Consider the following 22,036-nt stretch of genomic DNA (forward strand, 5'->3'; position numbering starts at 1 on the left):
AGGAAGAGAGGAATAAAAAAAACAAAAAAAAAAGTAAAGAAAGAAAAGAAAGAAAAGGGTTTATATTATGGTTGTTTGATTTAATTTTGGTTTAATTTTGGTTTGATTTTATTTTGTTTTAGTTCGTGATAAAATTTTTTAGAGTTTTTTTTTTCTCTTTTGAAAATACACACTGGATTATGTTTAGATACGCCTGCTTGGTTTACTTTGTTTACAATGTTCTTATCCACGTTTAGTTAACGTAAAGATGACAAATGGTATATATGAAAATTGGATATTTAGAAAAAGAAACATGTGTTTTAGACTCTTTCCTTAGCTTTTTCTATTTCTTCTTTTTTTGCTTTTGGGATTCGTGGTAATTCTCATATAAATGGTTGTAAAGTGTAATTATTTCGAATCATATTTTTGTTATTCGTGACAGAAGGTTGCGTACTTTTGTACATATATAATTATATATATAAATATATATATAAATATATATATAAATATATAATTATCTAGATTTTATGACGGTGTTTGTTTGTTGAAAGATATTTACAAACTTCACGATCCAGCTATTAATCACAAGTCAACCTAGATTTCATGATGGTCGTCTCTGGCAATCTATTTGCAGTTTGCATTTACAAATACCATAGCGAATGCTCATTATGATTATTTTTCTTCTTCTTTAATTTATTGGGGAAAGAGAGGGAAGAATTCAGTTCTAGGTGTACTCCTTCTAGTCACTCCATTGATGTACATTTTTTTAATATTGTATCATCACATATATTCTTATTTTTTTCAGTTTCTGGAATTCAAGTTATACCTAACTAATAGTGTTCAGTGGAGTAGCAGCTTCAGCAATAACTGTTTCTGTAACCACAACTTCGGTCCTTACTTTCTTCTTCCCATCATCATCACTTCTGAGTTCCTTGGGGGTATGTGCTCTTTTCAATGACTTTTTGAGGTTTTTTGGGTCTTGTGTTGGAGGTGGTGGTGGTGGTAAGCTTGGTAGGTTTGATACTTCATAAAATAAGTAGAATAGGGAGAAACACACTAGACCCGTATATAGCCAGAATCCTTTACGTTTTAGCTTGTTTAGAAGTCTGTCGATTGGCGTATAGTACCTCTCATAGAATATTATAGGCATTGCAAGTTATATGTAACTAAAACAGACTTTGGATGATGGATATAATGAGCGGAAAGGCAGGGTTGGTAGTTGTGAAGTGATATGTTGAAAAACCTGATGTAAAACTTGGGTAGAAGTTGATAAAGCTAGGAGTTTGGGGTATAAGAACTCGATTGCTATCTGTACTGTAATCTATGTGTGTGCTGGAGAGAACTTTATTGAGAAGCTTGTGTTATGTATGTTTGATGATAATTCCGTCGGCGGAGATAGGTAGCGTTTCTAGTGCTATTATCCAGCGGCACTAACTAAGTTCTTTTTTTTATTTATTTTAATTTTAATTTTAATTTTATCTTTTTGAAGATATAAAAATAGAGTGAAATATAGTAAAGTACAACACCACAGTTAACAGAAATGGTGCATACTATTAATTCCGCCGCAGTTTCACTTTGAGTGAATGGAGGATGGCGTGTAGATAGCAATAGATTAACAAATTAAATATTACACCGAGTACTCTAATCTCCTCCACTCTATTTGTTATATTACCTTTTTGCTGTTTTCACCATTTTCACCTTTTTTATGTTGATGTATATTGTTTGCTAATCGACTCCTTTTTAATTTTTACTATTTTTTGATTTATTTGTTTTATTTAAAAAAATTCGAGAAAACCACACTTTAACTGACAGATTTCTTTATCAGTTTTTCTTTTGCCTCCCCCCTTTTCTTTTTCTTTTTGTTTTTTAATCTTACCACCAGAGTCAATTGACCAAATAACAGTATGTTACAGCTCATATGCTTTACTTTTACTATTCTTTCTCAATTCATATCCACTATCCAGTAGAATACTAACAGTAAAATCTAGAAAATACTTAGAAGAAGATTATACGCCACAATGTCAGACTTGAAAGGATACATCGTTACATTAAAAGAAGACACTTCCGACAGCAAAGCTGAGTCAATTAAGAACCAAATCAAAGAAGCAGGTGGAAAGATCACCAATGAATTCAGTTTGATCAAAGGTTTTGCCGTGGCTTTGCCTGCTGTCCATGCCGATAGTTTGTCCAAAAACCACCCAGAAATTGCCAATGTTGAAGAGGATAAGGAAGTCCACACTCAATAAGTATAAAGATACCAATACTACATTTTGCAAATGCCTAGTTGAACTGGGAGAAATCGAAAAAAGAAAATAAAGCAGAAGGTGTCTTAGACAGATGGGAAGAACATGCTCTTTTTTTATTTTGGGAAAAATGGGATGAATGGGTGTAACCTGATATAGCTAGAAAGTTTTAGAATTACACAGAATAAAATAGAATAGGAGAAAGTTTTGTTTACAATTTGATTACAATTTGATTAGATTTGTTGTGATAAGTTTGATACAAAGCATAGAGAACTCGTAGTTGTAAGTGTTATTGTTTTGATCCTCTTCTTTTTTTTTATTTTTTTTTTTTGTATGAGAATTGTACTACAAGTTTGCCCAGGGAGGGATAGATAAGGGGAGAAATTAATCTTTTCTTCAATCTTGTCGAAGGTTGTTGAAATCTCGAGGGCAAATAACCAACCAAACAAACAAGAAAAAAAGAATAAAAAGGTGAGGAAACAAGTAGGAGCAAAGAGAAAAGAGAAAAGAGCAATGAGCAATGAGTAAAGACCAGATTAATGCTTGGAACAACGGTTAACTAGCATAGTATAAAGTCTTTGTCTCAAACACTAACAACTAAATGTAAGTTATCATTAGTGTGAAACTTGCGATAGTTAGCTACTTGGTTCGTTGACTAGAAATTGCACTTGCTAGCTTGTTGAGCCGCAAACCCATTTTGGTCAACACTAGCTCTTCTGTGTTCAAACTCTTTACCTTCTTCCTCCTCGTCCTCCTTATTCTTCTTATCCTTAATCTATTGTTCTCTTGACTTTTAGAAAGTAATCTCTCTCTCCTTCTCTCCTTCTCTCTCTTCTTTTTTGTCTTTATTTCCACTAACTTCAACCTTTCACCTTCCACTACTCTTTACCTATGTATACTGCTTTTGTGTAATTCCGACGAGAATTGCGCACTATCTTTCCTTCTTCTTCTTCTTCTCTCCCCCCTTTTTTTGTACTTTTCTCTCTACCCCCCCCTCCGCACCCCCCGTGTTTCCATTCTCACTCCACTTATTTCCAGTCTCACTCCACTTACAACAGTTACCTGTCATTTTCTCCACCAGTTGCTTTTTTTTTTCCCATTACATCTTTCTCTTTATCTTTCTGCCTCTTTTACTTTATACTTATTCACCTCACCTTCTCTTTATAAATATATCTATCTATCTATTTTAAGAAACTTAGTGCATTTACACAATCTGATATACAATGGGGTACGACAGTCACAATACTTACCCCACATTCAAGCCCATCGATCATATTTATGACGACAGACTTCGTCAGTTTACAAACACCGGCGGCCAATACCCCAGCTTAAATCTCCCCAAATTCTATGACTTACAGCGTCAAGAATTGTCAAACTTGCAATCTTATCGCGTTCCCGACATTGACGGCAAAACACAACGTCCCTTGTTCAAGGATATCGATTTTGCAAACGTTGAATGGGAAAATATTGGGTTGGGTTACAGTTTTGGACCCAGTTGGAAAACATTTTGGGTCAAATTTGAATTGGAAATACCCAAGGACTGGTTGAAATACGAGAGATTGGAAATAGACTGGGACTCGAGTTCGGAAGCCTTGATATACAACTCCAAAGGCTTACCATTACAAGCATTTACCGGTGGCGGACAAAGAAACTTGTTTGAAATCCCCAAACTGTATAGAACTACAGAAAAGCAAGTGTTTTATATAGAAGTAGCTTGTAATGGTATGTTTGGAAATGGTGCAGAGGGCGAGCCCGATCCAAATAGATATTTCAGACTAAACAAGGCCCACTTGGTGGCACCCAACATGGAGGCAAGAAGGTTATTCTGGGATTTCTGGATAATTGGTGATGCTGCAAGAGAGTTTCCAGCAGGTCGTGTTGAAAAATACCAAGCTGCTGATACTGCTACAAGGATCATGAATGCTTTTGACCCTGAAAATGTTGAATCCATTACAAAGTGCAGAGAAATTGCCAAAGAATACCTTGGTAAAAACGTTGACTCAGAAGCAGTATTTGAGGAGAAGAAAAAAATCAACATTTTTGGTGTTGGTAATTGCCACATCGATACCGCTTGGGAATGGCCATTTGCTGAAACAAAGAGAAAAATTGTCCGGTCTTGGACCACACAGTTGAAACTTGCTGATCAATACCCTGAGTATGTGTTTGTTGCTTCTCAAATGCAACAATTCAAGTGGCTTAAACAAGCACAGCCAGAGATTTTGGAAAAAATACATCAAAAATTCAACACAAACCAATTTATACCCTTGGGCGGATCCTGGGTGGAAAATGATACAAACTTGCCTAATGGCGAGTCGTTGATTAGACAATTTGTGTTGGGTCAAAGGTATCTTCTCAATGAGTTTGGATTCCAATCGAATATCTATTGGCTACCAGATACATTTGGATACAGCTCACAGATTCCACAGATTTGTCAAATCTCTGGCGTCGACCGTTTCTTGACTCAGAAATTGTCGTGGAACAACATCAACACTTTCCCCTTGAGCACTTTTAATTGGAAAGGTTTGGATGGTTCACAAGTGTTGGTTCATATGCCTCCAGATAACACATACACTGCAGAAGCTAATTTCGGTGATGTGGTCAGATCGCAACTGCAACACAAGAATATGAGAGATGTGCCAACGGGACTTTTGCTTTATGGCCACGGTGATGGTGGCGGTGGTCCAACCGAGGATATGATTGAAAAATTGCGGAGATGCAGAGGCGTAAGTAACGAGCAAGGCTTGTTGCCATCAGTAGAGCTTGGGGTTACCATTGATGAGTTTTATGACCACATTTTGGAGCAATCCAATGACGGCAAGAATTTACCCACATGGACTGGCGAAATTTACTTGGAATTTCACCGTGGTACATATACCGTGCAAGCACAAATTAAAAAGTACATGAGGTTGGGTGAAATAAAGCTCCATGATTTGGAGTTTATTGCTGGATTAATTAGTTTGACTAATTCACAATACAAATACCCTAAGCAAGAGATCCAGGACCTTTGGGAGGACTTGTGTTTGTGCCAGTTCCATGATGTGTTGCCTGGAAGTTGTATAGGAATGGTTTATTATGAGGAAGTTTACCCAATGCTTGGTTCACTTTTGGAAAAAGCCGATAAATTGATCTACAAGGCTTTTGAATCATTAAAGAAACCAAAGACAAAAGAAATAAGAATGTTGAATACATTGGCACACGATAGATCTGATGAAGTGATTGAACTTGATGCATCGACTCAACCAGAACTTGTTAATGCTTTACAAAAAAGTGGTCATAAATTGCACAACAACAAAGTAAAAATAAATGTATCGACTGTTAAAGGCGAGACGAAAATTCATAAAAAAGTTAAATACCCTTCAAAAATTGAGACAACTAGTGAAGGTTTTACGCTTTCAAATGGTTTACTTGTTGCCAAGATCTCAAACACAGGTATTGTTACTTCCCTCTACGACACCATTGCTCAAAGAGAAGTCATTGACACCACGGAAAATGCACAAACCAAGCAAGAGGGAACCAAGTTTGTTGGCGGTAACCAATTCATTTTGTTTGATGATGAGCCTTTAAACTTTCCTGCTTGGGATACGGAACTTTACTCGTTGGAGAAGTTCAAGCTCATTAACGCAACAAAAGCGGAAATCTTGTCTGAAGATCCGCTTGAGTCATCGATTCTTGTGACCCACCAGATCTCGCCACAATCACACGTTGAAACCGTTATCTCACTTGCCGGGCTCAATGACCCCAAGAGCAACAATAACTTTTTGAAATTTGCCTCAACAGTTGAATGGCACGAGACGTACAAATTCCTCAAAGTACAATTTCCTACAACGATCAACTCTGCGTTGGAGGCAAGTTACGAAACTCAATTTGGTATCACACGTCGACCAACACATTTCAACACCACATGGGATACTGCCAAATTTGAAGTTTGCCACCATAAATTCATGGATTTGAGTGAATACAACTATGGTGTATCGGTGCTTAATAATGGTAAATATGGTGGTGCCATTCATGGTAATTTGATTCGCTTATCGTTATTGCGTAGCGCCAAAGCACCTGACAACAAGGCAGATATTGGAGTCCACAAATTTGAATACGCAATCTTCCCTCACAGGGGCCCACTCTCATTAGCAACGGTTAAGGCAGGTTACAATTTCAACTACAAATTAATTCCTACTACACAAGATATTTCTGGGTTCAACAATGCTATCAAATTTGAAGGGGTTGGCAAGAGAAGCTCATTAGTTTTGAGCCACATCAAACGCGGTGAAGACGATTTCGATGTCAATACTTATGAAAACATTGCCAAAGAGAATGCTCAGTATGGCAAAGTGGGTAAGGACGAAAAGTCAGTCGTTGTGCGAGTATATGAAGCATTGGGAGGTGTATCACGTGGTAAGTTGACTATCGATGAGAACATTTTGCCTGTGAAGAAAGTCCTTAAAGTGAATGCATTGGAAAATGAAGTCGTCGGAGAAGTTAAAGTTGGAAAAGGCGGTGTAGTTGATATTGAGTTGAAAGCATTTGAAATTGCAACATACAAGATATTGCTCAAATAAGAGGATGCGAATGTTGAATAATATCTATAAAAATTATTAGTAAAATTATCAAATGCTGAAATTGAACAGATCAAAATTTGAAAGGAAGAAATGAAAAATTGAAAATAAAAAAAAATTGAGGAAATTAACTGAAATGAGAGGAAAAAAAAGAACAAAAAGGAGAGAGTGCTGGATACTTAATTGTTACTATCATTGTCGTAGTTGTAGTTATTGTTATTGTTATTGATTCTGATTTAATGATTGGTTTTTTGGATTGTATTTTATTTCATTTGTATTCTCTATTTTCTTTTTTCTTTTTTCTTTTTTTTTTTTTTTTTTTTTTTTTGTTTACTTGCTGGATTTTGAGACCAGATAAAGAACTATGTAAACTGTAAAAGTGATTATTGTTTTCACTTGTTCTTTTGAACAATTTGACAATACAAGTTATCTTCTTTTGTTACTTGGAAAAAATTACTGTGTGCCTTACATTTTGGGTCGCGGGGTTTTAATTTGTTTGTAGAATATATATATAATTTTTTTGCTGCATCGCGCGATGCTCATCCAAACATTTGGAATCTCGTAGGCTATTGGAGATAACTTATCACCACTTGCAAATTTGAACATTATTTGTTACCATCTATCGTATACAAATTACACCTCGTTATGTCGATAATAAACATAGTTTTGGAGGGGATCAGCGAGAATCACTCGAGCCAGTCTATTGTTCCAGTCCTTGAACTTTTACGAAATGACAAGACCATTCTTTCGAACATATCCAAATTGCAACTTCAACAACTAGTTTCTCGAAGTTTACAATTAGTCCGTTCAAGTGATTCTTATTCTAAATGGTGCGGAATAAACCTCATACATCAACTATCTTCAAACTATGTGATTGTTGCCCAGTCAGGTGTGCAATTTATGAGCGCATTAATCGCAGTTTTGGAGTCATACAACTCAACTATAAATGTTCTTATATTGCGCAACTGTATTGAATGTCTTCAGGTGCTTATGCATGAGATTAGAGGTAAGCCTGCGTTGACTAGAGAAATTTTGACTCCCAAATTAAGTACCATCATTACATTGGTGATGGGCCATATTCAATTCGATGCTGAAACGTGTCTCAATTTACTATACGATGTGATTTTGCATCATCCAAACACATTCCGTCCTTTTGCAAATAAACTCAGATCAAAGCTTCTTGTATTCTTGAAAGGTGGTTTTGGTGTAGAGTTTGTTGAAATGCCCACAAGTTTACGCAAAATAATTTGTCAAACTATGGCGATTTTACCAATAATTGAGAAGAATGAACCCGAAGCCAAATGGGGAAATGACGTAAAGAATGTTATTTCAGAGGTTACGGGAATTTTGAATGTGTTTGATGAGTTTTTCAACTTTAGGGATGATTCATCATTGGGAAAATTAATTTCGAAATTGCCTGGTAGAGGGGAGAGAGCAGAGTTGGGGGAGGGTGACAGAGAGAGAGTATTTGACGATTTGAGTATTGATTTCAACGAGCCAAGAAGTTTGTTGGCGATAAGCGACCAAGTGGAAACTTTATTGCAATTGTTGAAACATTATCTAGTTGGCGGTGGTATTACCTCTGTGAGATTGCCCTTGGGGTTATGCTTAACTTTGCTCGAAGTTGTTTTCTCCATAAACGCACGATTTTTGTCATACAAAAGCGATGTAAGAGATGACGAGATTAGACAATTGATCTCAACAGTGTTAAATAGAGTACACACTAGTGGTATTGAATTATTATCTTCATTGCTACAATTCAGAGGTGCGCTTGTGCCACATTTGAATCAGATCTGGACAATGTTGGAATATCTTGTGCCAATGATACAGAACAAACGAATCGATGCAGCTGAAGTAGTCAAGAATGAAGCTGTTTTTGCCAAATTAGTTGAATGTGTTGGATTGTACTTGAACTTGGTTGGAGCCGTGTCTGATGGTGCATCATTAGTACCATTTGTCGATGTTGCATTGACTCTAGTTGAACCAAGAAAGGATAGTGCAGGCAATATGCAACAATCTGCTGCCGATGGCCAGCAAAAGAATCAGAATAAAAATAAAAATCAAAAGAACAAGATCAAGAAGAAGAATGCATCTTCAGCACCGATGTCTGATATCTTGTCACATGAACATCTTTTCCAGCAAACTATACCAACTCAAACTCTTTTAGCCGTGCAATACTTTTTCAGTCAAGTAATCACCAAAGTTGAACTTCCTTCGAATCAACACTACAAAACATTGAGATTTATCATTAGACAATGTGTTGAGCATAAGAATAGCAATTTGGAACAAGCTGTGCCAAAACAACTTAGAGATTTGTTAGTCAATACAGTGTTGTATCCAGGCTACGACAAGAACAATGCATTACCTATAGTGTCCTCAATACTTATTGATGATCCAATAATTTCGGTGTTTAACAATCCGCGATTACCTGCATTGCCAAAATACCATTCCATGAGCACTAGTATGGATAATAAAGACGTTACTGAGGTGGGACTTGAACAAACAACATACCAGAGAAATCGTAATGGCGATGACGATCATGATGATGATGATGATGATGATGATGATGACGACGAAGAGGTTAGTGCTAGTAAAGGAAGCGGTAAAAAGCTTTCAGCCAAAGAATTAGCTATACAGAATTTAATGAGAGAACAAGCAGAGCGTCAGAAACTTGATCGGGAAAAGGAGGCAAATGCACGAATTGAAAAGGATGCTGAACATGAAGCTACGCCGTCATTTGCGTTCCAAATGGAAAAAAGACCACGTGAGGAAATTGTTGAAGAAGTTGGTAAAGTTGAAAAGAAGATCAAGGTGGGTGAACATGGTTTGGTAAAAGACACTGTTTTAAAAAGCACAGTTGAAACTGTTGTTGATAACAAGAATGATGTAGCCAATGTTAGCAAAAACGATCAAGCACAAGATGCTGTTGGTGCTGATGAAGATAACGAAGGTTCTGATTTCGAGATTCCTGAAATAAATATGGAACTGGATACCGATGAGGAAGAGGAAGGTGAAGAAGCGGAGTAAACATTATTTTTATAAAAAAGAAAAAAAAAATAGCGTATAAAGAGAATTGAGGGATTCTAGGATTAACATATAAGTAATAGATCAGAATCAACTGTATTGTTTGTTGAAACTAATCAAATTTCATTACGAGCAAATTGTAGTTGAACAATTCTTTTGCAACATTTCTGAACCAAAATAGAAAAAAGGAAACACAGACTTGGAGTCTACGCGCACAAGGCCAACTTGTATTCCTTTTATTCTATTTTCAAATGGAATATGTTATCATTTTACATTAACCACTACATTGTTGGATGAACTCAACCTCTTAAACTTACATCCATATAAATTTTACAATATTCTTTTATTCTGTTTCACTCTTTTTTTTTTTTCTTTTTTTTTTTCCGTTTTTGATTATCATTATTTGTTTTACGTCAATTTGATCAACTATATGGAGAATGTCCGAAGAAGTGACGCTTCATCTTTTTAAAGAGATATCACCATTTCAAATACTTCTTCTTGTTGCAATCAAGATTTATGCCACTAGTTTGAATAAAGAAGAAGAAGAAGATGCAATACCTCCACACGTTTTACTCCATCTTGTGAAATTTATCGAAAGAAAACAAGATATAGACAATACGAACCAGCTTCGACTATGCAATGACCTACTGAGCCTTATTACTACTTTTGGAAAGTCCTCATTCACTTCACAATTGATTGAGGAAGTTTGGAAGATTCGTACGGTTGAGGATTTGAACACATTTATCAAAAAGTGTAATTGTTTTGTTTCACAAGATCCAAACCAAGTCATTGCAAATGGCAAACTTACTACAAGGCAGTTTTCTAGTGGCTCAATGTTTGGAATTTTTATAACCAAAATATGCACATGCTTTGATCTACTAGAATTCAATGAGTGTCTAACGCTATTTCAAGGGTTTGAGAGATTAAGAAGCTCAACAAAATTGATGATAAATAAGTCAGAGACCCAAATGGATCTTGATTACCTCGAGGAGCTTGATGTTGACGAGAGATTGTTTAATGCGCTAGAAAATAATCTCATGAGAATTAGAGGTGTCAAAAAGCAAAAGAGGGACTTAAAGGAGAATAAAGAGGAAATAAAAATCAGCTCAACTGTATCCGCTTCCAAGATTGATTTGGAGGCTTTAATTAATAATCAAATTACAATTTTGGAAAGTTTTGGTACACCAACGCCACCATTTTTGAAAAAAGTTTTCAATATGATGTCCAATTGTCAGGAGAACCTTGATGGTCAATTAAACCAAGGAAATGCAGGATCCTTGGTTGATCCTATTCCTGCATGCCACTATTTGAATTACTTGGAGAATTTGTCTCATTCCAATTATAACGGAGCTTTGGATTCTCTCCATCAATATTTCGACTATATGGTGAGCAATCTGTCCAAATACTTTTACCATTTTGCTTTGGTGTCCAAGGCTTCATTGCATCAATTCTTTGGTGAAGATAAACAGGCCGTAGATACCATTGTTGAAGCTATTAGCGTTGCTAGAGAAAACAAGGATAATGTTACATTGACGTATATTCTTAGTTGGTTTTACAATTTTGTGCATAATAAACCTCATTTGTGGAAGGAGCAGAATTTGTTCAACAAGAGCAATGAGGACGAGTTGTTGGATTTCTTGATCAAAAAAAGTGCAGCAATCAATAATAATCTGTTGTTAGCAATCAACCAAGGATTTCAAACTATGCAGATGATGAGTTACGGAATGAGTAAAAGCCAGTATATGGCGAGTTTGACCAAAACTTTATTTACTGCAGTCAATGATTCCAAGTCAACCTTTGTCAAATGTTGCGAGATAGCTTCATGTGTTTGGAATAATGTTGGATCTTTCGAATTAAGTGAAGTATATAACGACCTTTCCTTGCATTATAGTGAAAAAACGTCTGATTACAAGAGCCTCAAGTGTCGACAACTATATACAAAGTTTATGCGTGGCAACATTAATAACAACGTCAAGAGAAATGGAAATGGGATTAGTAATGCCATTGAAAGCAGTGTTGCAACTGAGAACTATACAAATGTTGAAAGTTTACTCACCGAGATGGATGAGCTCAAGGATGGGGTAGAAGATGATGCGTTATACAACTCTATCCAGATTAGGTTGCTTATGATGCAGATACAAGTGCATTTATCCAAAGGCCGGGTACGCCAGGCGCATGAAATCATGACTGTGCTAAGTAGCAGCGAGTTAAAGGATTTGGAGTTGCGAAAGGAAGTGTTTTTGTTGGAAATTGAAGTCTTGATACATTTGGCAAATTACCAAGATGCAATACATAAAATTTCATCGTTGGAATATGCAGACGACTATATGCGTTTAAGATTGAATATTCTAAAATGCCGGATACTCATAATGTCCGGAGACTTCTATAGCTCATTGTCAACACTTATTCATGCAATGGAGCTGTGTAAACTACATGGCCTTGTACCATTGCAAATCGAGGCAACTTTACTATTTATCAGGGTATTAAACACATTGGGTCATCACAAGGATGCACGTCTATTGCTAGAAGATATTATACCCCTCGTTGAAAGCTATAGTAGCCATAACTTCAAAATCGCAGCTTATAGCGAGCTAGATAAGTGTCGATAACCATGAAAGAAAAGAATCAGATAGTGCTTTCTCTACCGGTTTTTTTTAGTTTTTTTTTTTTTAATTTTTCCTTCTTTAGTTTTCGTTTTACCCTTTTTCTTCTTTAACCATTCTCTTTTTCTATTTCCTCAACTATGATACTTTCAATGTATTTGCTTCTATTCTACGTGGTTATATAAACACTAACTACGGCACTAGTCGATGGCATCTACCTTTCAACGCTTCTTATTCTTGTGTTCTTCCACATCCATCCTCGCCAAGATGAGCAGCGCACTTTGCAATTGAATAACATTTGCAATTTGTTTAAAGACCCAGATCGGAGTACTCAACACTGCCATCACGGTACCGAGCCAAAAGAACCCATAGTACTTCAAATAGATTGCCACGTAAAACAATTCGTTCAATGCACATACTGCAAACAAAACTTTCCTATTGGTATAGTATAGATTGAGAAGCTTTGATTGGGACGCCTCAACATTCTTGTGGGACAGTGACCCTGCAGACAACATACCGTACATATGGATGTAGTGTGAGGCCAAGTCCAAACTAACCAAGAGTTGCCAAATAACAGTGAATCTTGGGTAAATGATGGCCAAGTAAACAATTAATGATGATGTTGCACAACGGTCAGTAACCATATCCAAAACAGCACCAAACCGTGTTCCTTGATTAAATTTCCTTGCGGCATACCCATCAAAGGCATCAAGAAAAGATGAGATACCATAGAAAATGACCGTTGTGATAGGGAAACGGGACATGCATATGAATGAGATCACAGCGGTGACGATTCGCAAGTACCCTATAATGTTTGGAATATATAGAAAGATTGTTTGCACTGTGATTTCCTCCTTTGCAATTGATAAGCTCTGGCTTGTAGAAGATGTCATTTTTCTTTTTTGTTTTGTCTCTTTCTTTTTTTTTTTTTTATATAATTTGTTACTGGTTGGTTGTTAGTTTGTTTTGATCTTTAATCAGATTGTATATAAATATGTATAAAGTTTAAGTAATAGCAAAAGAAAAAAAAATGAAGCTCCAACGTTTGCTAAAGTGTTTATTCTGTTTGTTTATTCTGTTTGGTTGGTTGATTAAATTTTTCTTTTTTTTAAATTTTTTTCAAGATCGGTTTCGTCGGCTTTAAGTATGGCTTAGTCGAGTTCACTTGAAAATATTATTGATTTGATGTGTGCAAATCAAAAGAACCGGGACGAAAAAATATATAGAAGATAATCGAGCAATCACTAGTTCTCCTTTATGTGATGAAAACTATATGAATTAAACAAAAGATGATGATGGAAACGCCTGTGAAAATGAACGGCTCAATTCAGAAGCTTATAGTCCAACCACTTCTATTATGAACGGTGAGAAGCTGAAGTAGGAAGGTAAGAACAGGAAGGAAAATTAATAAAAGGGGGAAGGAGGAAGGGGAGGGGGGTTTGGCGGGAAGAAACGAGGGAAATGGGCTTTAAAGATTGGGGTTCTAGAAAAGTGAAATTTGATCGCACCGAGTTTCAAAACCTCTGCACTGTGATTTTTCACAGTTTTTTTTTTCTTTTTTTTTTTTTTTTTTTTTTTTTTGCTTTTCATTTTTTTTTTTTATTTTGGTTTCTATATTCACGTTTGCAATATATCGACAAGACACAGTATAGTTAGAACAGATAATACAACCAACAATTCATCAACAAGATATTACTTGTCAATACTTTTTTTTTTCTTTCAAGATGGCTGATTTTTTACATTGTAAAGTCAATCTCAACTTGAAAGATGGCTCGACGTCTACGGGAACAATCACATTTGTTGACAACAATCAGATCACGTTAAAAGATGCAACAAATACAATTGATCCCTCAATCTCATTCCCATCAATCACCATTCCAAATGCAAAAGTGGCGGATTTGAAGATATTGCAGGTTCCGTCAACCTCCAATGGCAATGGCAATGGCAATAACAATTCAAACTCCAAAAAGAGATCGAAAGCTAAGAACTCTGAGTTGGTTGATGATGCCATCTTGTTTGCTTCAAAACCATCTAGATCAACTACACCTAAACCTAAAAGCTCTGGAGAGAGTAGTCACGGTACTAATGGCAAACCGGAAAAATCGTTGGCACTCGATGTTGACGATGTAAAGAACAGCGAGTTTGATTTCCAAGCCAATTTGGCAATGTTTGACAAAAAGTCAGTTTTTGATAGCTTTAGAAAGAATGACCACACACAACTTTCAGATAGACTTGTTGGGCAAAACAAAATAGAGAATATTGCTAAACCAAAGAAGGAAAAATACGACAACAATGAGATGGTTTTGGATTCACAACCAAAGGACAATTGGGACTCTATTGGTAAATCGATCGACAGACAAAAAACTGAAACTCCTACCGACTCTGTAAAAAATCATGGTGCACAACGCCAACTTAGTCAAGAAAGAATCAAGATGAAAAATTTTGCCCTTGTGAATGCAGGTGACTTGAAACCTATGCAAACTGCGTCGCCCGTACAGCTCTTGGAAATTGAGAGGTTGGCCGAGGATGTTTTCGGTGTAAGCCCAACAATGATGACAGAAGCATGTGCCACAAATTTGAGCAAGCTCATAATTGACACGTGTTTGGGCGGTTCTATTAGGCTAAGTAACAAAAGCAATCACAACCTACCGCCTTTGGTGCTTTTGTTGATTGGAAGTGGACGCTGCGGCAGTAGGGCGTTTGCCACTGGGCGCCATCTAAACAACCACGGTGTTAGAGTATTGGCGTTTGTTATTTCTTCTGACGATTCAGATAAAGAGCTCCACCAGCAATGGCAAAGTTTCGAAGCGGCAGGGGGTAAAGTTATATCGTCGAATTTCGATGAGTTGGTGGATATTATACAAAATCAGTTGAACACCCCGGTGGAGCTAATAATTGATGCATTGCAAGGGTATGATGACCACTTGGAAGATATTTTTTACGAACTTGAAAACCAAAAAACATTGCAAAAAGTCATTAATTGGTGTAGTAATCCACAACAACAACAAAAGATCATGTCGCTCGATCTTCCATCTGGGATCGATGGTGGTTCGGGAACGCTTTCTGATGAGAATACCAAGATTGAATGTCGATGGTGTATTTCCATGGGCTTACCATTGAGCGGTATAATCTTGGCATACAAGAACGGTGTTATGGAGCATCAAGATGTTGGGGGACACCATGAAATCCTGCATTATTTGGTAGACGTAGGGATCCCCAATAAAGTTTACCTGATGAAACCTAATTTGCGGAAGTTTGATAAATTTTGGTACTGTGCAGAAACCTGTATCAAACTAGATGTAGCGGTATGAAATTTACGAAATTAGATATATATATATATATATAAGGAGAAAAGAGCTTTGTCGTCTTTTACGAAGGAAAAAAAAAGACAAGTAGATTCAAATACACGGACCAAAAAAAAAAAAACAACCACACATACTTTTTTCTTTCATCTCTGTTATTAATGAACAATGCTGTCTTTGGTGTTTTGCATGGTATATGAATTTAGCAGGTGTTTTCTTGAATTGAATCTTTCATCAAGCCACTCAACTCACCATGTCAGTCTCCCACATTGTTTTGATCTTGTATTTTATTTTATTCTGATTTTAATTTTATTTTAATTTTAATTTTTTTTAATTTTTTTTTTACGTTTCTTTATTTTTTATTTTTTCGGTACTGTTTCTTGTAAATAGTAAACACTCAACATTAGCAAAAGAAAAAAAAAAAAAAACCAAAAAAGAAAAGGTATGAAATTATAGCCGCAAACTTGTATAAGAAAGCAGCATCCAATATCTAAATAATACTCAATCTGACTTTCGAAATAGGACAATAAGGCTACAAACTCACCATTCTTAATGAACTTTCCGAGTAGATATAGAGGCGAAGAACGATCCAGCAAAGACGAGTTCAATTTATTTGGGAATTCGTTTGATGCGAGAAAGAAAACTTCAACAGCAGCAGCATCAGCATCATCATCGTCAACAGCAACATCTTCAGGAGCAGGAGCAGGAGCAACTGGCAATAAAAATTTTGTTAGCAATCTTTTTGGCAATCTCGGCAACAATGGGACTGTACACAATTCTCAAAACAGTAGAGTTAATGGGAATAATGATTATGGCACGAATCAATCTTTTACAAAGAACCCATTATTCGCAAGCGGAATGAGCTCGAGCTCGAGCTCGAGTCCAAGAACTTCATTACTAAATCCATGGGCCAATGAACGTGTCAACAAGGGCTTTAATTCCATTACGCCCAGCATCAATCACCCATTTAAAGACATCAATAATGGTAATTATTCGTCGAAATTGCATGACTCGCATCCACCATCGACTAAACTCGAAATAGAACCACAAACGCATATTGCTAAGGACTGGAACTCGTTTCTTTCAAGTTCAGACGGTAACTTGAGCAATGCAGGTTATAAAAGCTTGAACTCACAAGAAACTGAAAAACAAGTTGAGCCAAAACCGAAACAAAAATCAAGATCTCGACTTGGTCAACTATTTAGTATCTTTACCAGAGGAGATAAGAGCAGCGAGAATAATAAGAACTTGGACAAGAGAAAGCGTGGAGGTGTCAACAAGTACCCCACTTCCATAGTGACCCCAAGGTCTTTGGCAACACCTTCTTATAAAGCAGTGGATATTAGACGAACAGGACACATGAAGAGATTGATCTTGAAGAACAAACCTGTAAAGTATCACTTGATTGACGTCAACAAGATCTTAAGTGCTAGAAAAAATAGAGTCGTTGTGGGTACCGTTTCGGCAGAAGGTTTATTAAGAAGCACTGCATCTCACATATCAAAAAATAGTAGTGTTGACGACGACGACGACGACGACTATGAAAATGATGATGATGATATTGAGGATATCAATGGCAATCCTGAATTGGGCGAGCTTGAAGAGGAGCCAACTAGAAAAGTTTTTTCAAAGAGGACTTTTGATATCACCAACGACAAGAATAATTTAGTCCTGGACAAAAGAGAAGAGGTTGAGGTGCAACAAGAGCAGAACCAATCATCTACCGAGGATACCATTAATGAAAAGAACACGCCACAGTTTAATGGTTACTGGACGTCTCCACCAATTGAGGAGATAATGGAAATGTCGTTTGAAGAGTTGAGATTTTTGGAAAATTTTATCATTGGAAGAACCGGATTTGGCCAAATTGCATACGATTACCCTGTGGATTTGACAGCGGCAAAGCGTAATGCAGAACTTCATGATCACCTGTTGGCCGAGGAGTTGTTTGAGAATATAATCCAGTTTAGACCACAAACTGTTATGGTGTATAAGGATGTCCTCGACAAACCATATTTGGGCACTGAACTCAACGTCCCTGCTACCATTACTCTCGAGGGTATTGTTAGCAAGAAAAAGACCGTGAATGAACAAATCGAGTTTCTCAAAAAACAGGAAGGAATGGAGTATATATCGTACAATCCTTCTAGTTCAACCTGGGTCTTTCGAGTGAAACATTTTAGTATATGGGGATTGGTTGATGAAGATGACGAAAATCAAAAAGAACTTTTGAAATTGAAAAGAAAGCAGGATGAAAAAGAAGCAGAAGCTACACTTGAATACTCTAGAGTTTACGAGAGCGCTGATGTGGACCAGGAAATAAAAAAGCAGAAATTGAATGAACACGCCAAAATTGTGCCAGGAGGATGGAGCTATGCGGCACCACAAAGAGATCATATCCTACACCTTAAACGATCACTCGTTAACAATGAAGTTGAACGAGAGCTTAGTCGGTACAATGACGAAGAAACTAGTCAACTCAATGCCCAGGTGGATGGTATCATTCTTGACTCGGATGATGAAGGATATGATTTCGATAGAGAAGTAGTAGTGGAAGAAGAATCAGAAGCTGATGGCACGGTAATTGAACCTAAAATCAATGCATACGAACCTATAATTGAAGACGAGTCTGTTTTTGATAAAATTCGAAACAATATGGTTGTGTCAACTGCCGACAACTGGCTTTTACAATTGGAACTAGCAAATCAATTTGATTCATCTTTTGCACCTTTTGCAGTTGAAACGGAAAAAAGTCGAGAGAAATTGACGTTGCTGAAAGTAGATAGCTTGCTTTTTCCAGAGTATCTGAAATCCCCACTGCTTGCTAAGAGAGGAGATTTTGGGTTAGATTCAATTGTAGAGGATCAAGATGATGAATTAAAAGTTGCCCTCGTGGACAAAAATGTCGAGCTGATCTTAAACACCGTGTTGAGAACTTCAACATTCACCGCAGGAGCTAATAAGTTCCCCAAATTGCAAAAATCAGGTCGCCTTCAATTCTCCCAGTTTTGTGGAAATCTGTACGTTGGTCTGGAGATTGAATTGGCATCTATTTTATTTGATGACGAGAAAAGGCTGAAGCTAGAGACATTGAGAATGTTTGGCGATTGGTTAAATCGATACAACGAGAGTACAGTTGAAGAGTTGTTATCAAAGCATCTGACGGACTACTTGGAATGTGCTTTCATTTGTCTTTGTGCTAACCAACCTGTGAAGGCAATTCAGTATGCATTGAAATCTAAAAGTGAGCATTTGGCAACGATTTTGTCAATGGCTGATGCACGAAGCAAAGTTGTTGAGTCAGCTGCTAAACAACAATTGTCTTCATGGAGGTCGAATTGCCAGGGCTTAGTGCCTACTCCCGTCGTAAAAATATATCAAATATTGGCTCGTGATTTAGATGCCCTTTCTGAGAATTTACCTTGGAATTTGGCAATAAAGTTAAATCTTGCATTTGGCGACGTTAAAGATGTTAAAGTCTTGGTTCAACAGTTTGCAAAAGTGCTCCCCAAGGGTAATTCTGTCGCTGATATACTTGATATATACCTCAATGGTTTTGATTTTGACAAAATTATTGATTCTTCTCTCAATAATACTTTGAGATGGCTTTTCTGTTTGGTTTTGGCCAATTTCAACTATGACAAAATCTCAGAGCTGTTTGGTAAGCAACTTGAAGTCAACGGACTTTGGAAGGATTCCATTCTTGTTTACACAAGTATTGAAGATGATGACAAGAGTAAAAATTTCATCAGGAAAGTGATTATAGGTCAAATCGGAAAAGTACAAAGCTTTACAAAGGGAGATGAAATGTACTTAACAGTGGATTTGAAAGTCCCAGAGTCGCTTATCTACGAAGCAATGGCCATTGAAAGAAGGAACCGTGGTGAATACTGGGGAGAAATTGAAATGCTCTTGAAATATTTTGACTATGATACATTGCACAAGACTCTTATTACCCAACTAGGACCCGATGCTGCAATATCGTGTTCGAAATTGGAGATTGCACGTTTGCGAGAAGTAATTAAGCAAATTCCGCAATATGGCAAGATTATACCAAATTGGAATCACGGCATGGGAATATACGAGAACTATTTTGCTTTACTCGAGCAGCCTCAGGATGTGGAAATTTTGAACTTTATGATTGATAATTTACCTTTAACCAAATTGGATTCGGACTCAGATGTGGATTTAGACGATAATAAGAATCAGAATGAGAACCAAAACCAAAACCAGAATCAGAGACGGAGATCAGAAAAAGAGAAAATAGCTCTTAATTTGATTTCCAAATATGTTGGAGATTTGGCTTTAGAGGCGTCAAAAGTTGCTCTTGTACGAAGACAACGAGTTTTAGAGTTTCCATTGGATGAGGTCAATAAGCAATACTTTGAATCTAGAGTGTCCTTTTTAAAATAGAAATCATTATTAAGGAAATAAAGAAACAGGATGGAAGTAAAGAAAAAAGATGGAAATAAAGAGATATTTATATTTCATTTTCTATTCTTTTCTTTTCTTTTCTTTGCTTTTCATTCCATTCCATTTCTTCAAAATTCCTTTGATCTCCTTGTGTTTTTTATTTCTTGTTTTTAGTTTACAATTTTATCCTTTGAAAACAAGATTAGAGTTAATTGTTTACTCTGTATAGACTAAACATTTGAAATGCACGTGATGCCAACTTTATCTTAATATTATTCTATTCATTAGTAAGTATCCAACACTCAAACTTTTCTTTTCTTTTCTTTTTTTTTATCATTTCTTGTTTCTTTCTTTCTTTTGTGTAATTGCGCGATGGAGTTTTGTCTTTATTCTTTTTTTTTGATTACAAATTCCCACTGTTATCAAAATATTAGGAATCACACAAATCCGTTTTTGCCTATTGAAGGTGACTCCATACAGCGTTTCTTATTTCACCATCTTTCAATTTTTTTTTCTTCCCTCCTTCATTTCTTGATTTCTACACAGCTACATTCCGAAAGTTGAATACATATATATATATATTCTCAACATAATGGCTCCAAGTTTGAAACACCCCGAACTAGATGCAAAGTTGCAAGAGGATGCTCCGGAACATTGTCCGGGTCCGGAGTCTGAGCAAGCCGGTAAAGAGGATGCATGTAAAGGGTGTGCTAATCAAGAAATTTGTTCATCGCAGTTACCAAAAGGACCTGATCCAGATTTGCCACTAATATACAAACGTCTTCAGCACATTAAACACAAAATCTTGGTGCTACTGGGGAAAGGCGGAGTTGGAAAGTCAACGTTTACATCGATGCTTTCGTGGGCTATTGCCGCAGATGAAGATTTAGAAGTGGGTGCAATGGATCTCGATATATGCGGACCCTCTCTACCTAGGATGCTTGGTGCCGCGGAAGGAGAAAGTGTTCATCAGTCGAATAGTGGATGGAGTCCTGTTTATGTTGCAGATAATTTAGGTTTGATGAGTATTTCATTTATGTTACCTGATGCCGACCTGGCAATTATTTGGAGAGGCGGGAAGAAGAATGGGTTGATTAAGCAATTTTTGAAAGATGTTGATTGGGGTGAAAAGTTAGATTACCTTGTGGTGGATACACCACCTGGCACGAGTGATGAACATCTCTCGGTTAATGCTTTGATGAAAGAAGTTGGTATAGATGGTGCATTGATTGTAACAACGCCTCAAGAAGTTGCATTGTTGGATGTGCGGAAGGAGATTGATTTTTGTAAAAAAGCAGGTATAAAGATATTGGGACTCGTGGAGAATATGTCCGGGTTTGTTTGTCCTAATTGTCATGGAAAAAGTCAAATCTTCAAGGCTACTACTGGTGGCGGAGAAAAGTTGTGTAAAGAATTGGGTATTGAGTTTCTTGGGCTGGTCCCTCTTGATCCTAGAATTGGAAAAGCTTGTGATGATGGTGAGTCATTCTTCGATTTGTATCCAGATTCACCTGCTGCCACTGCAATTCTCGATGTAGTTGATGCTTTACGCGATCAAGTAGAATTAAGCATGAGCGGACTTCACCTAGAGTAATATAGAAGTGCAATTTCAATGATAATAAGAAAAAAAAAAAATAACAATACTTGAAAGCCAAGTTCGATGGGAAAGTTGGTGTCGAAAGATAAAGCTCTTACTGATTAACTATTATAATCATGTAACTCGGAAAAAAAATGGAATTGATACACCTGAGAGACACTTGTCTTTCCTACTTGATATGTAGTTTTGAAATGTAAGAATTTAAGGCAAAAAAATAAAAAGTCTAGGAAACAAAAAAATGTAGTCAAAAGCAAACAAAAATTAAGAAAACTTATGGGAAAACACATTGGAAAAGGTTTAGACTTTTAAAGAAATGACTTTT

The 22,036-nt window shown here is 36.6% G+C and overlaps 9 protein-coding genes across 9 annotated transcripts; 7 read left to right on the forward strand and 2 right to left on the reverse strand. All coding sequences in view use genetic code 12, as the record gives it.

Annotated features, from left to right (window-relative positions):
- Positions 1-805: 805 nt before the first annotated feature.
- On the reverse strand, positions 806-1,113 carry PVL30_004441 (uncharacterized protein; the record flags this gene model as incomplete). The annotated part of the gene is made up of 2 exons (XM_061119569.1): positions 806-1,002; positions 1,107-1,113. 2 exons carry the CDS (start codon positions 1,111-1,113, stop codon positions 806-808), a joined length of 204 nt encoding a protein of 67 aa, XP_060975552.1.
- Positions 1,114-1,997: 884 nt separating this feature from the next.
- PVL30_004442 (uncharacterized protein) lies at positions 1,998-2,225 on the forward strand (the record flags this gene model as incomplete). Its single annotated transcript, XM_001523087.2, has 1 exon — positions 1,998-2,225. One exon carries the CDS (start codon positions 1,998-2,000, stop codon positions 2,223-2,225), a length of 228 nt encoding a protein of 75 aa, XP_001523137.2.
- Positions 2,226-3,445: 1,220 nt separating this feature from the next.
- On the forward strand, positions 3,446-6,778 carry AMS1 (Glycoside hydrolase, 38 vacuolar alpha mannosidase; the record flags this gene model as incomplete). The annotated part of the gene is made up of 1 exon (XM_001523088.1): positions 3,446-6,778. The coding sequence occupies one exon, from the start codon at positions 3,446-3,448 to the stop codon at positions 6,776-6,778; it is 3,333 nt and encodes a 1,110-aa protein (XP_001523138.2).
- A 642-nt stretch (positions 6,779-7,420) lies between these two features.
- RIX1 (pre-rRNA-processing protein rix1) lies at positions 7,421-9,802 on the forward strand (the record flags this gene model as incomplete). Its single annotated transcript, XM_001523089.1, has 1 exon — positions 7,421-9,802. The coding sequence occupies one exon, from the start codon at positions 7,421-7,423 to the stop codon at positions 9,800-9,802; it is 2,382 nt and encodes a 793-aa protein (XP_001523139.2).
- A 434-nt stretch (positions 9,803-10,236) lies between these two features.
- On the forward strand, positions 10,237-12,408 carry PVL30_004445 (uncharacterized protein; the record flags this gene model as incomplete). Its single annotated transcript, XM_001523090.1, has 1 exon — positions 10,237-12,408. The coding sequence occupies one exon, from the start codon at positions 10,237-10,239 to the stop codon at positions 12,406-12,408; it is 2,172 nt and encodes a 723-aa protein (XP_001523140.2).
- A 215-nt stretch (positions 12,409-12,623) lies between these two features.
- Positions 12,624-13,102, reverse strand: pis1 (phosphatidylinositol synthase 1 (CDP-alcohol phosphatidyltransferase1); the record flags this gene model as incomplete). The annotated part of the gene is made up of 2 exons (XM_061119570.1): positions 12,624-13,072; positions 13,099-13,102. The coding sequence occupies 2 exons, from the start codon at positions 13,100-13,102 to the stop codon at positions 12,624-12,626; spliced, it is 453 nt and encodes a 150-aa protein (XP_060975553.1).
- Positions 13,103-14,126: 1,024 nt separating this feature from the next.
- Positions 14,127-15,713, forward strand: EDC3 (enhancer of mRNA decapping; the record flags this gene model as incomplete). Its single annotated transcript, XM_001523092.1, has 1 exon — positions 14,127-15,713. The coding sequence occupies one exon, from the start codon at positions 14,127-14,129 to the stop codon at positions 15,711-15,713; it is 1,587 nt and encodes a 528-aa protein (XP_001523142.2).
- Positions 15,714-15,957: 244 nt separating this feature from the next.
- Positions 15,958-20,117, forward strand: PVL30_004448 (uncharacterized protein; the record flags this gene model as incomplete). Its single annotated transcript, XM_001523093.2, has 2 exons — positions 15,958-15,986; positions 16,274-20,117. The coding sequence occupies 2 exons, from the start codon at positions 15,958-15,960 to the stop codon at positions 20,115-20,117; spliced, it is 3,873 nt and encodes a 1,290-aa protein (XP_001523143.2).
- Positions 20,118-20,709: 592 nt separating this feature from the next.
- Positions 20,710-21,711, forward strand: NBP35 (cytosolic Fe-S cluster assembly factor nbp35; the record flags this gene model as incomplete). Its single annotated transcript, XM_001523094.1, has 1 exon — positions 20,710-21,711. One exon carries the CDS (start codon positions 20,710-20,712, stop codon positions 21,709-21,711), a length of 1,002 nt encoding a protein of 333 aa, XP_001523144.2.
- Positions 21,712-22,036: the final 325 nt, after the last annotated feature.

This window comes from Lodderomyces elongisporus, chromosome 5, assembly GCF_030384665.1.
Source record: "Lodderomyces elongisporus chromosome 5, complete sequence".
NCBI classification, from domain to species: domain Eukaryota; kingdom Fungi; phylum Ascomycota; class Pichiomycetes; order Serinales; family Debaryomycetaceae; genus Lodderomyces; species Lodderomyces elongisporus.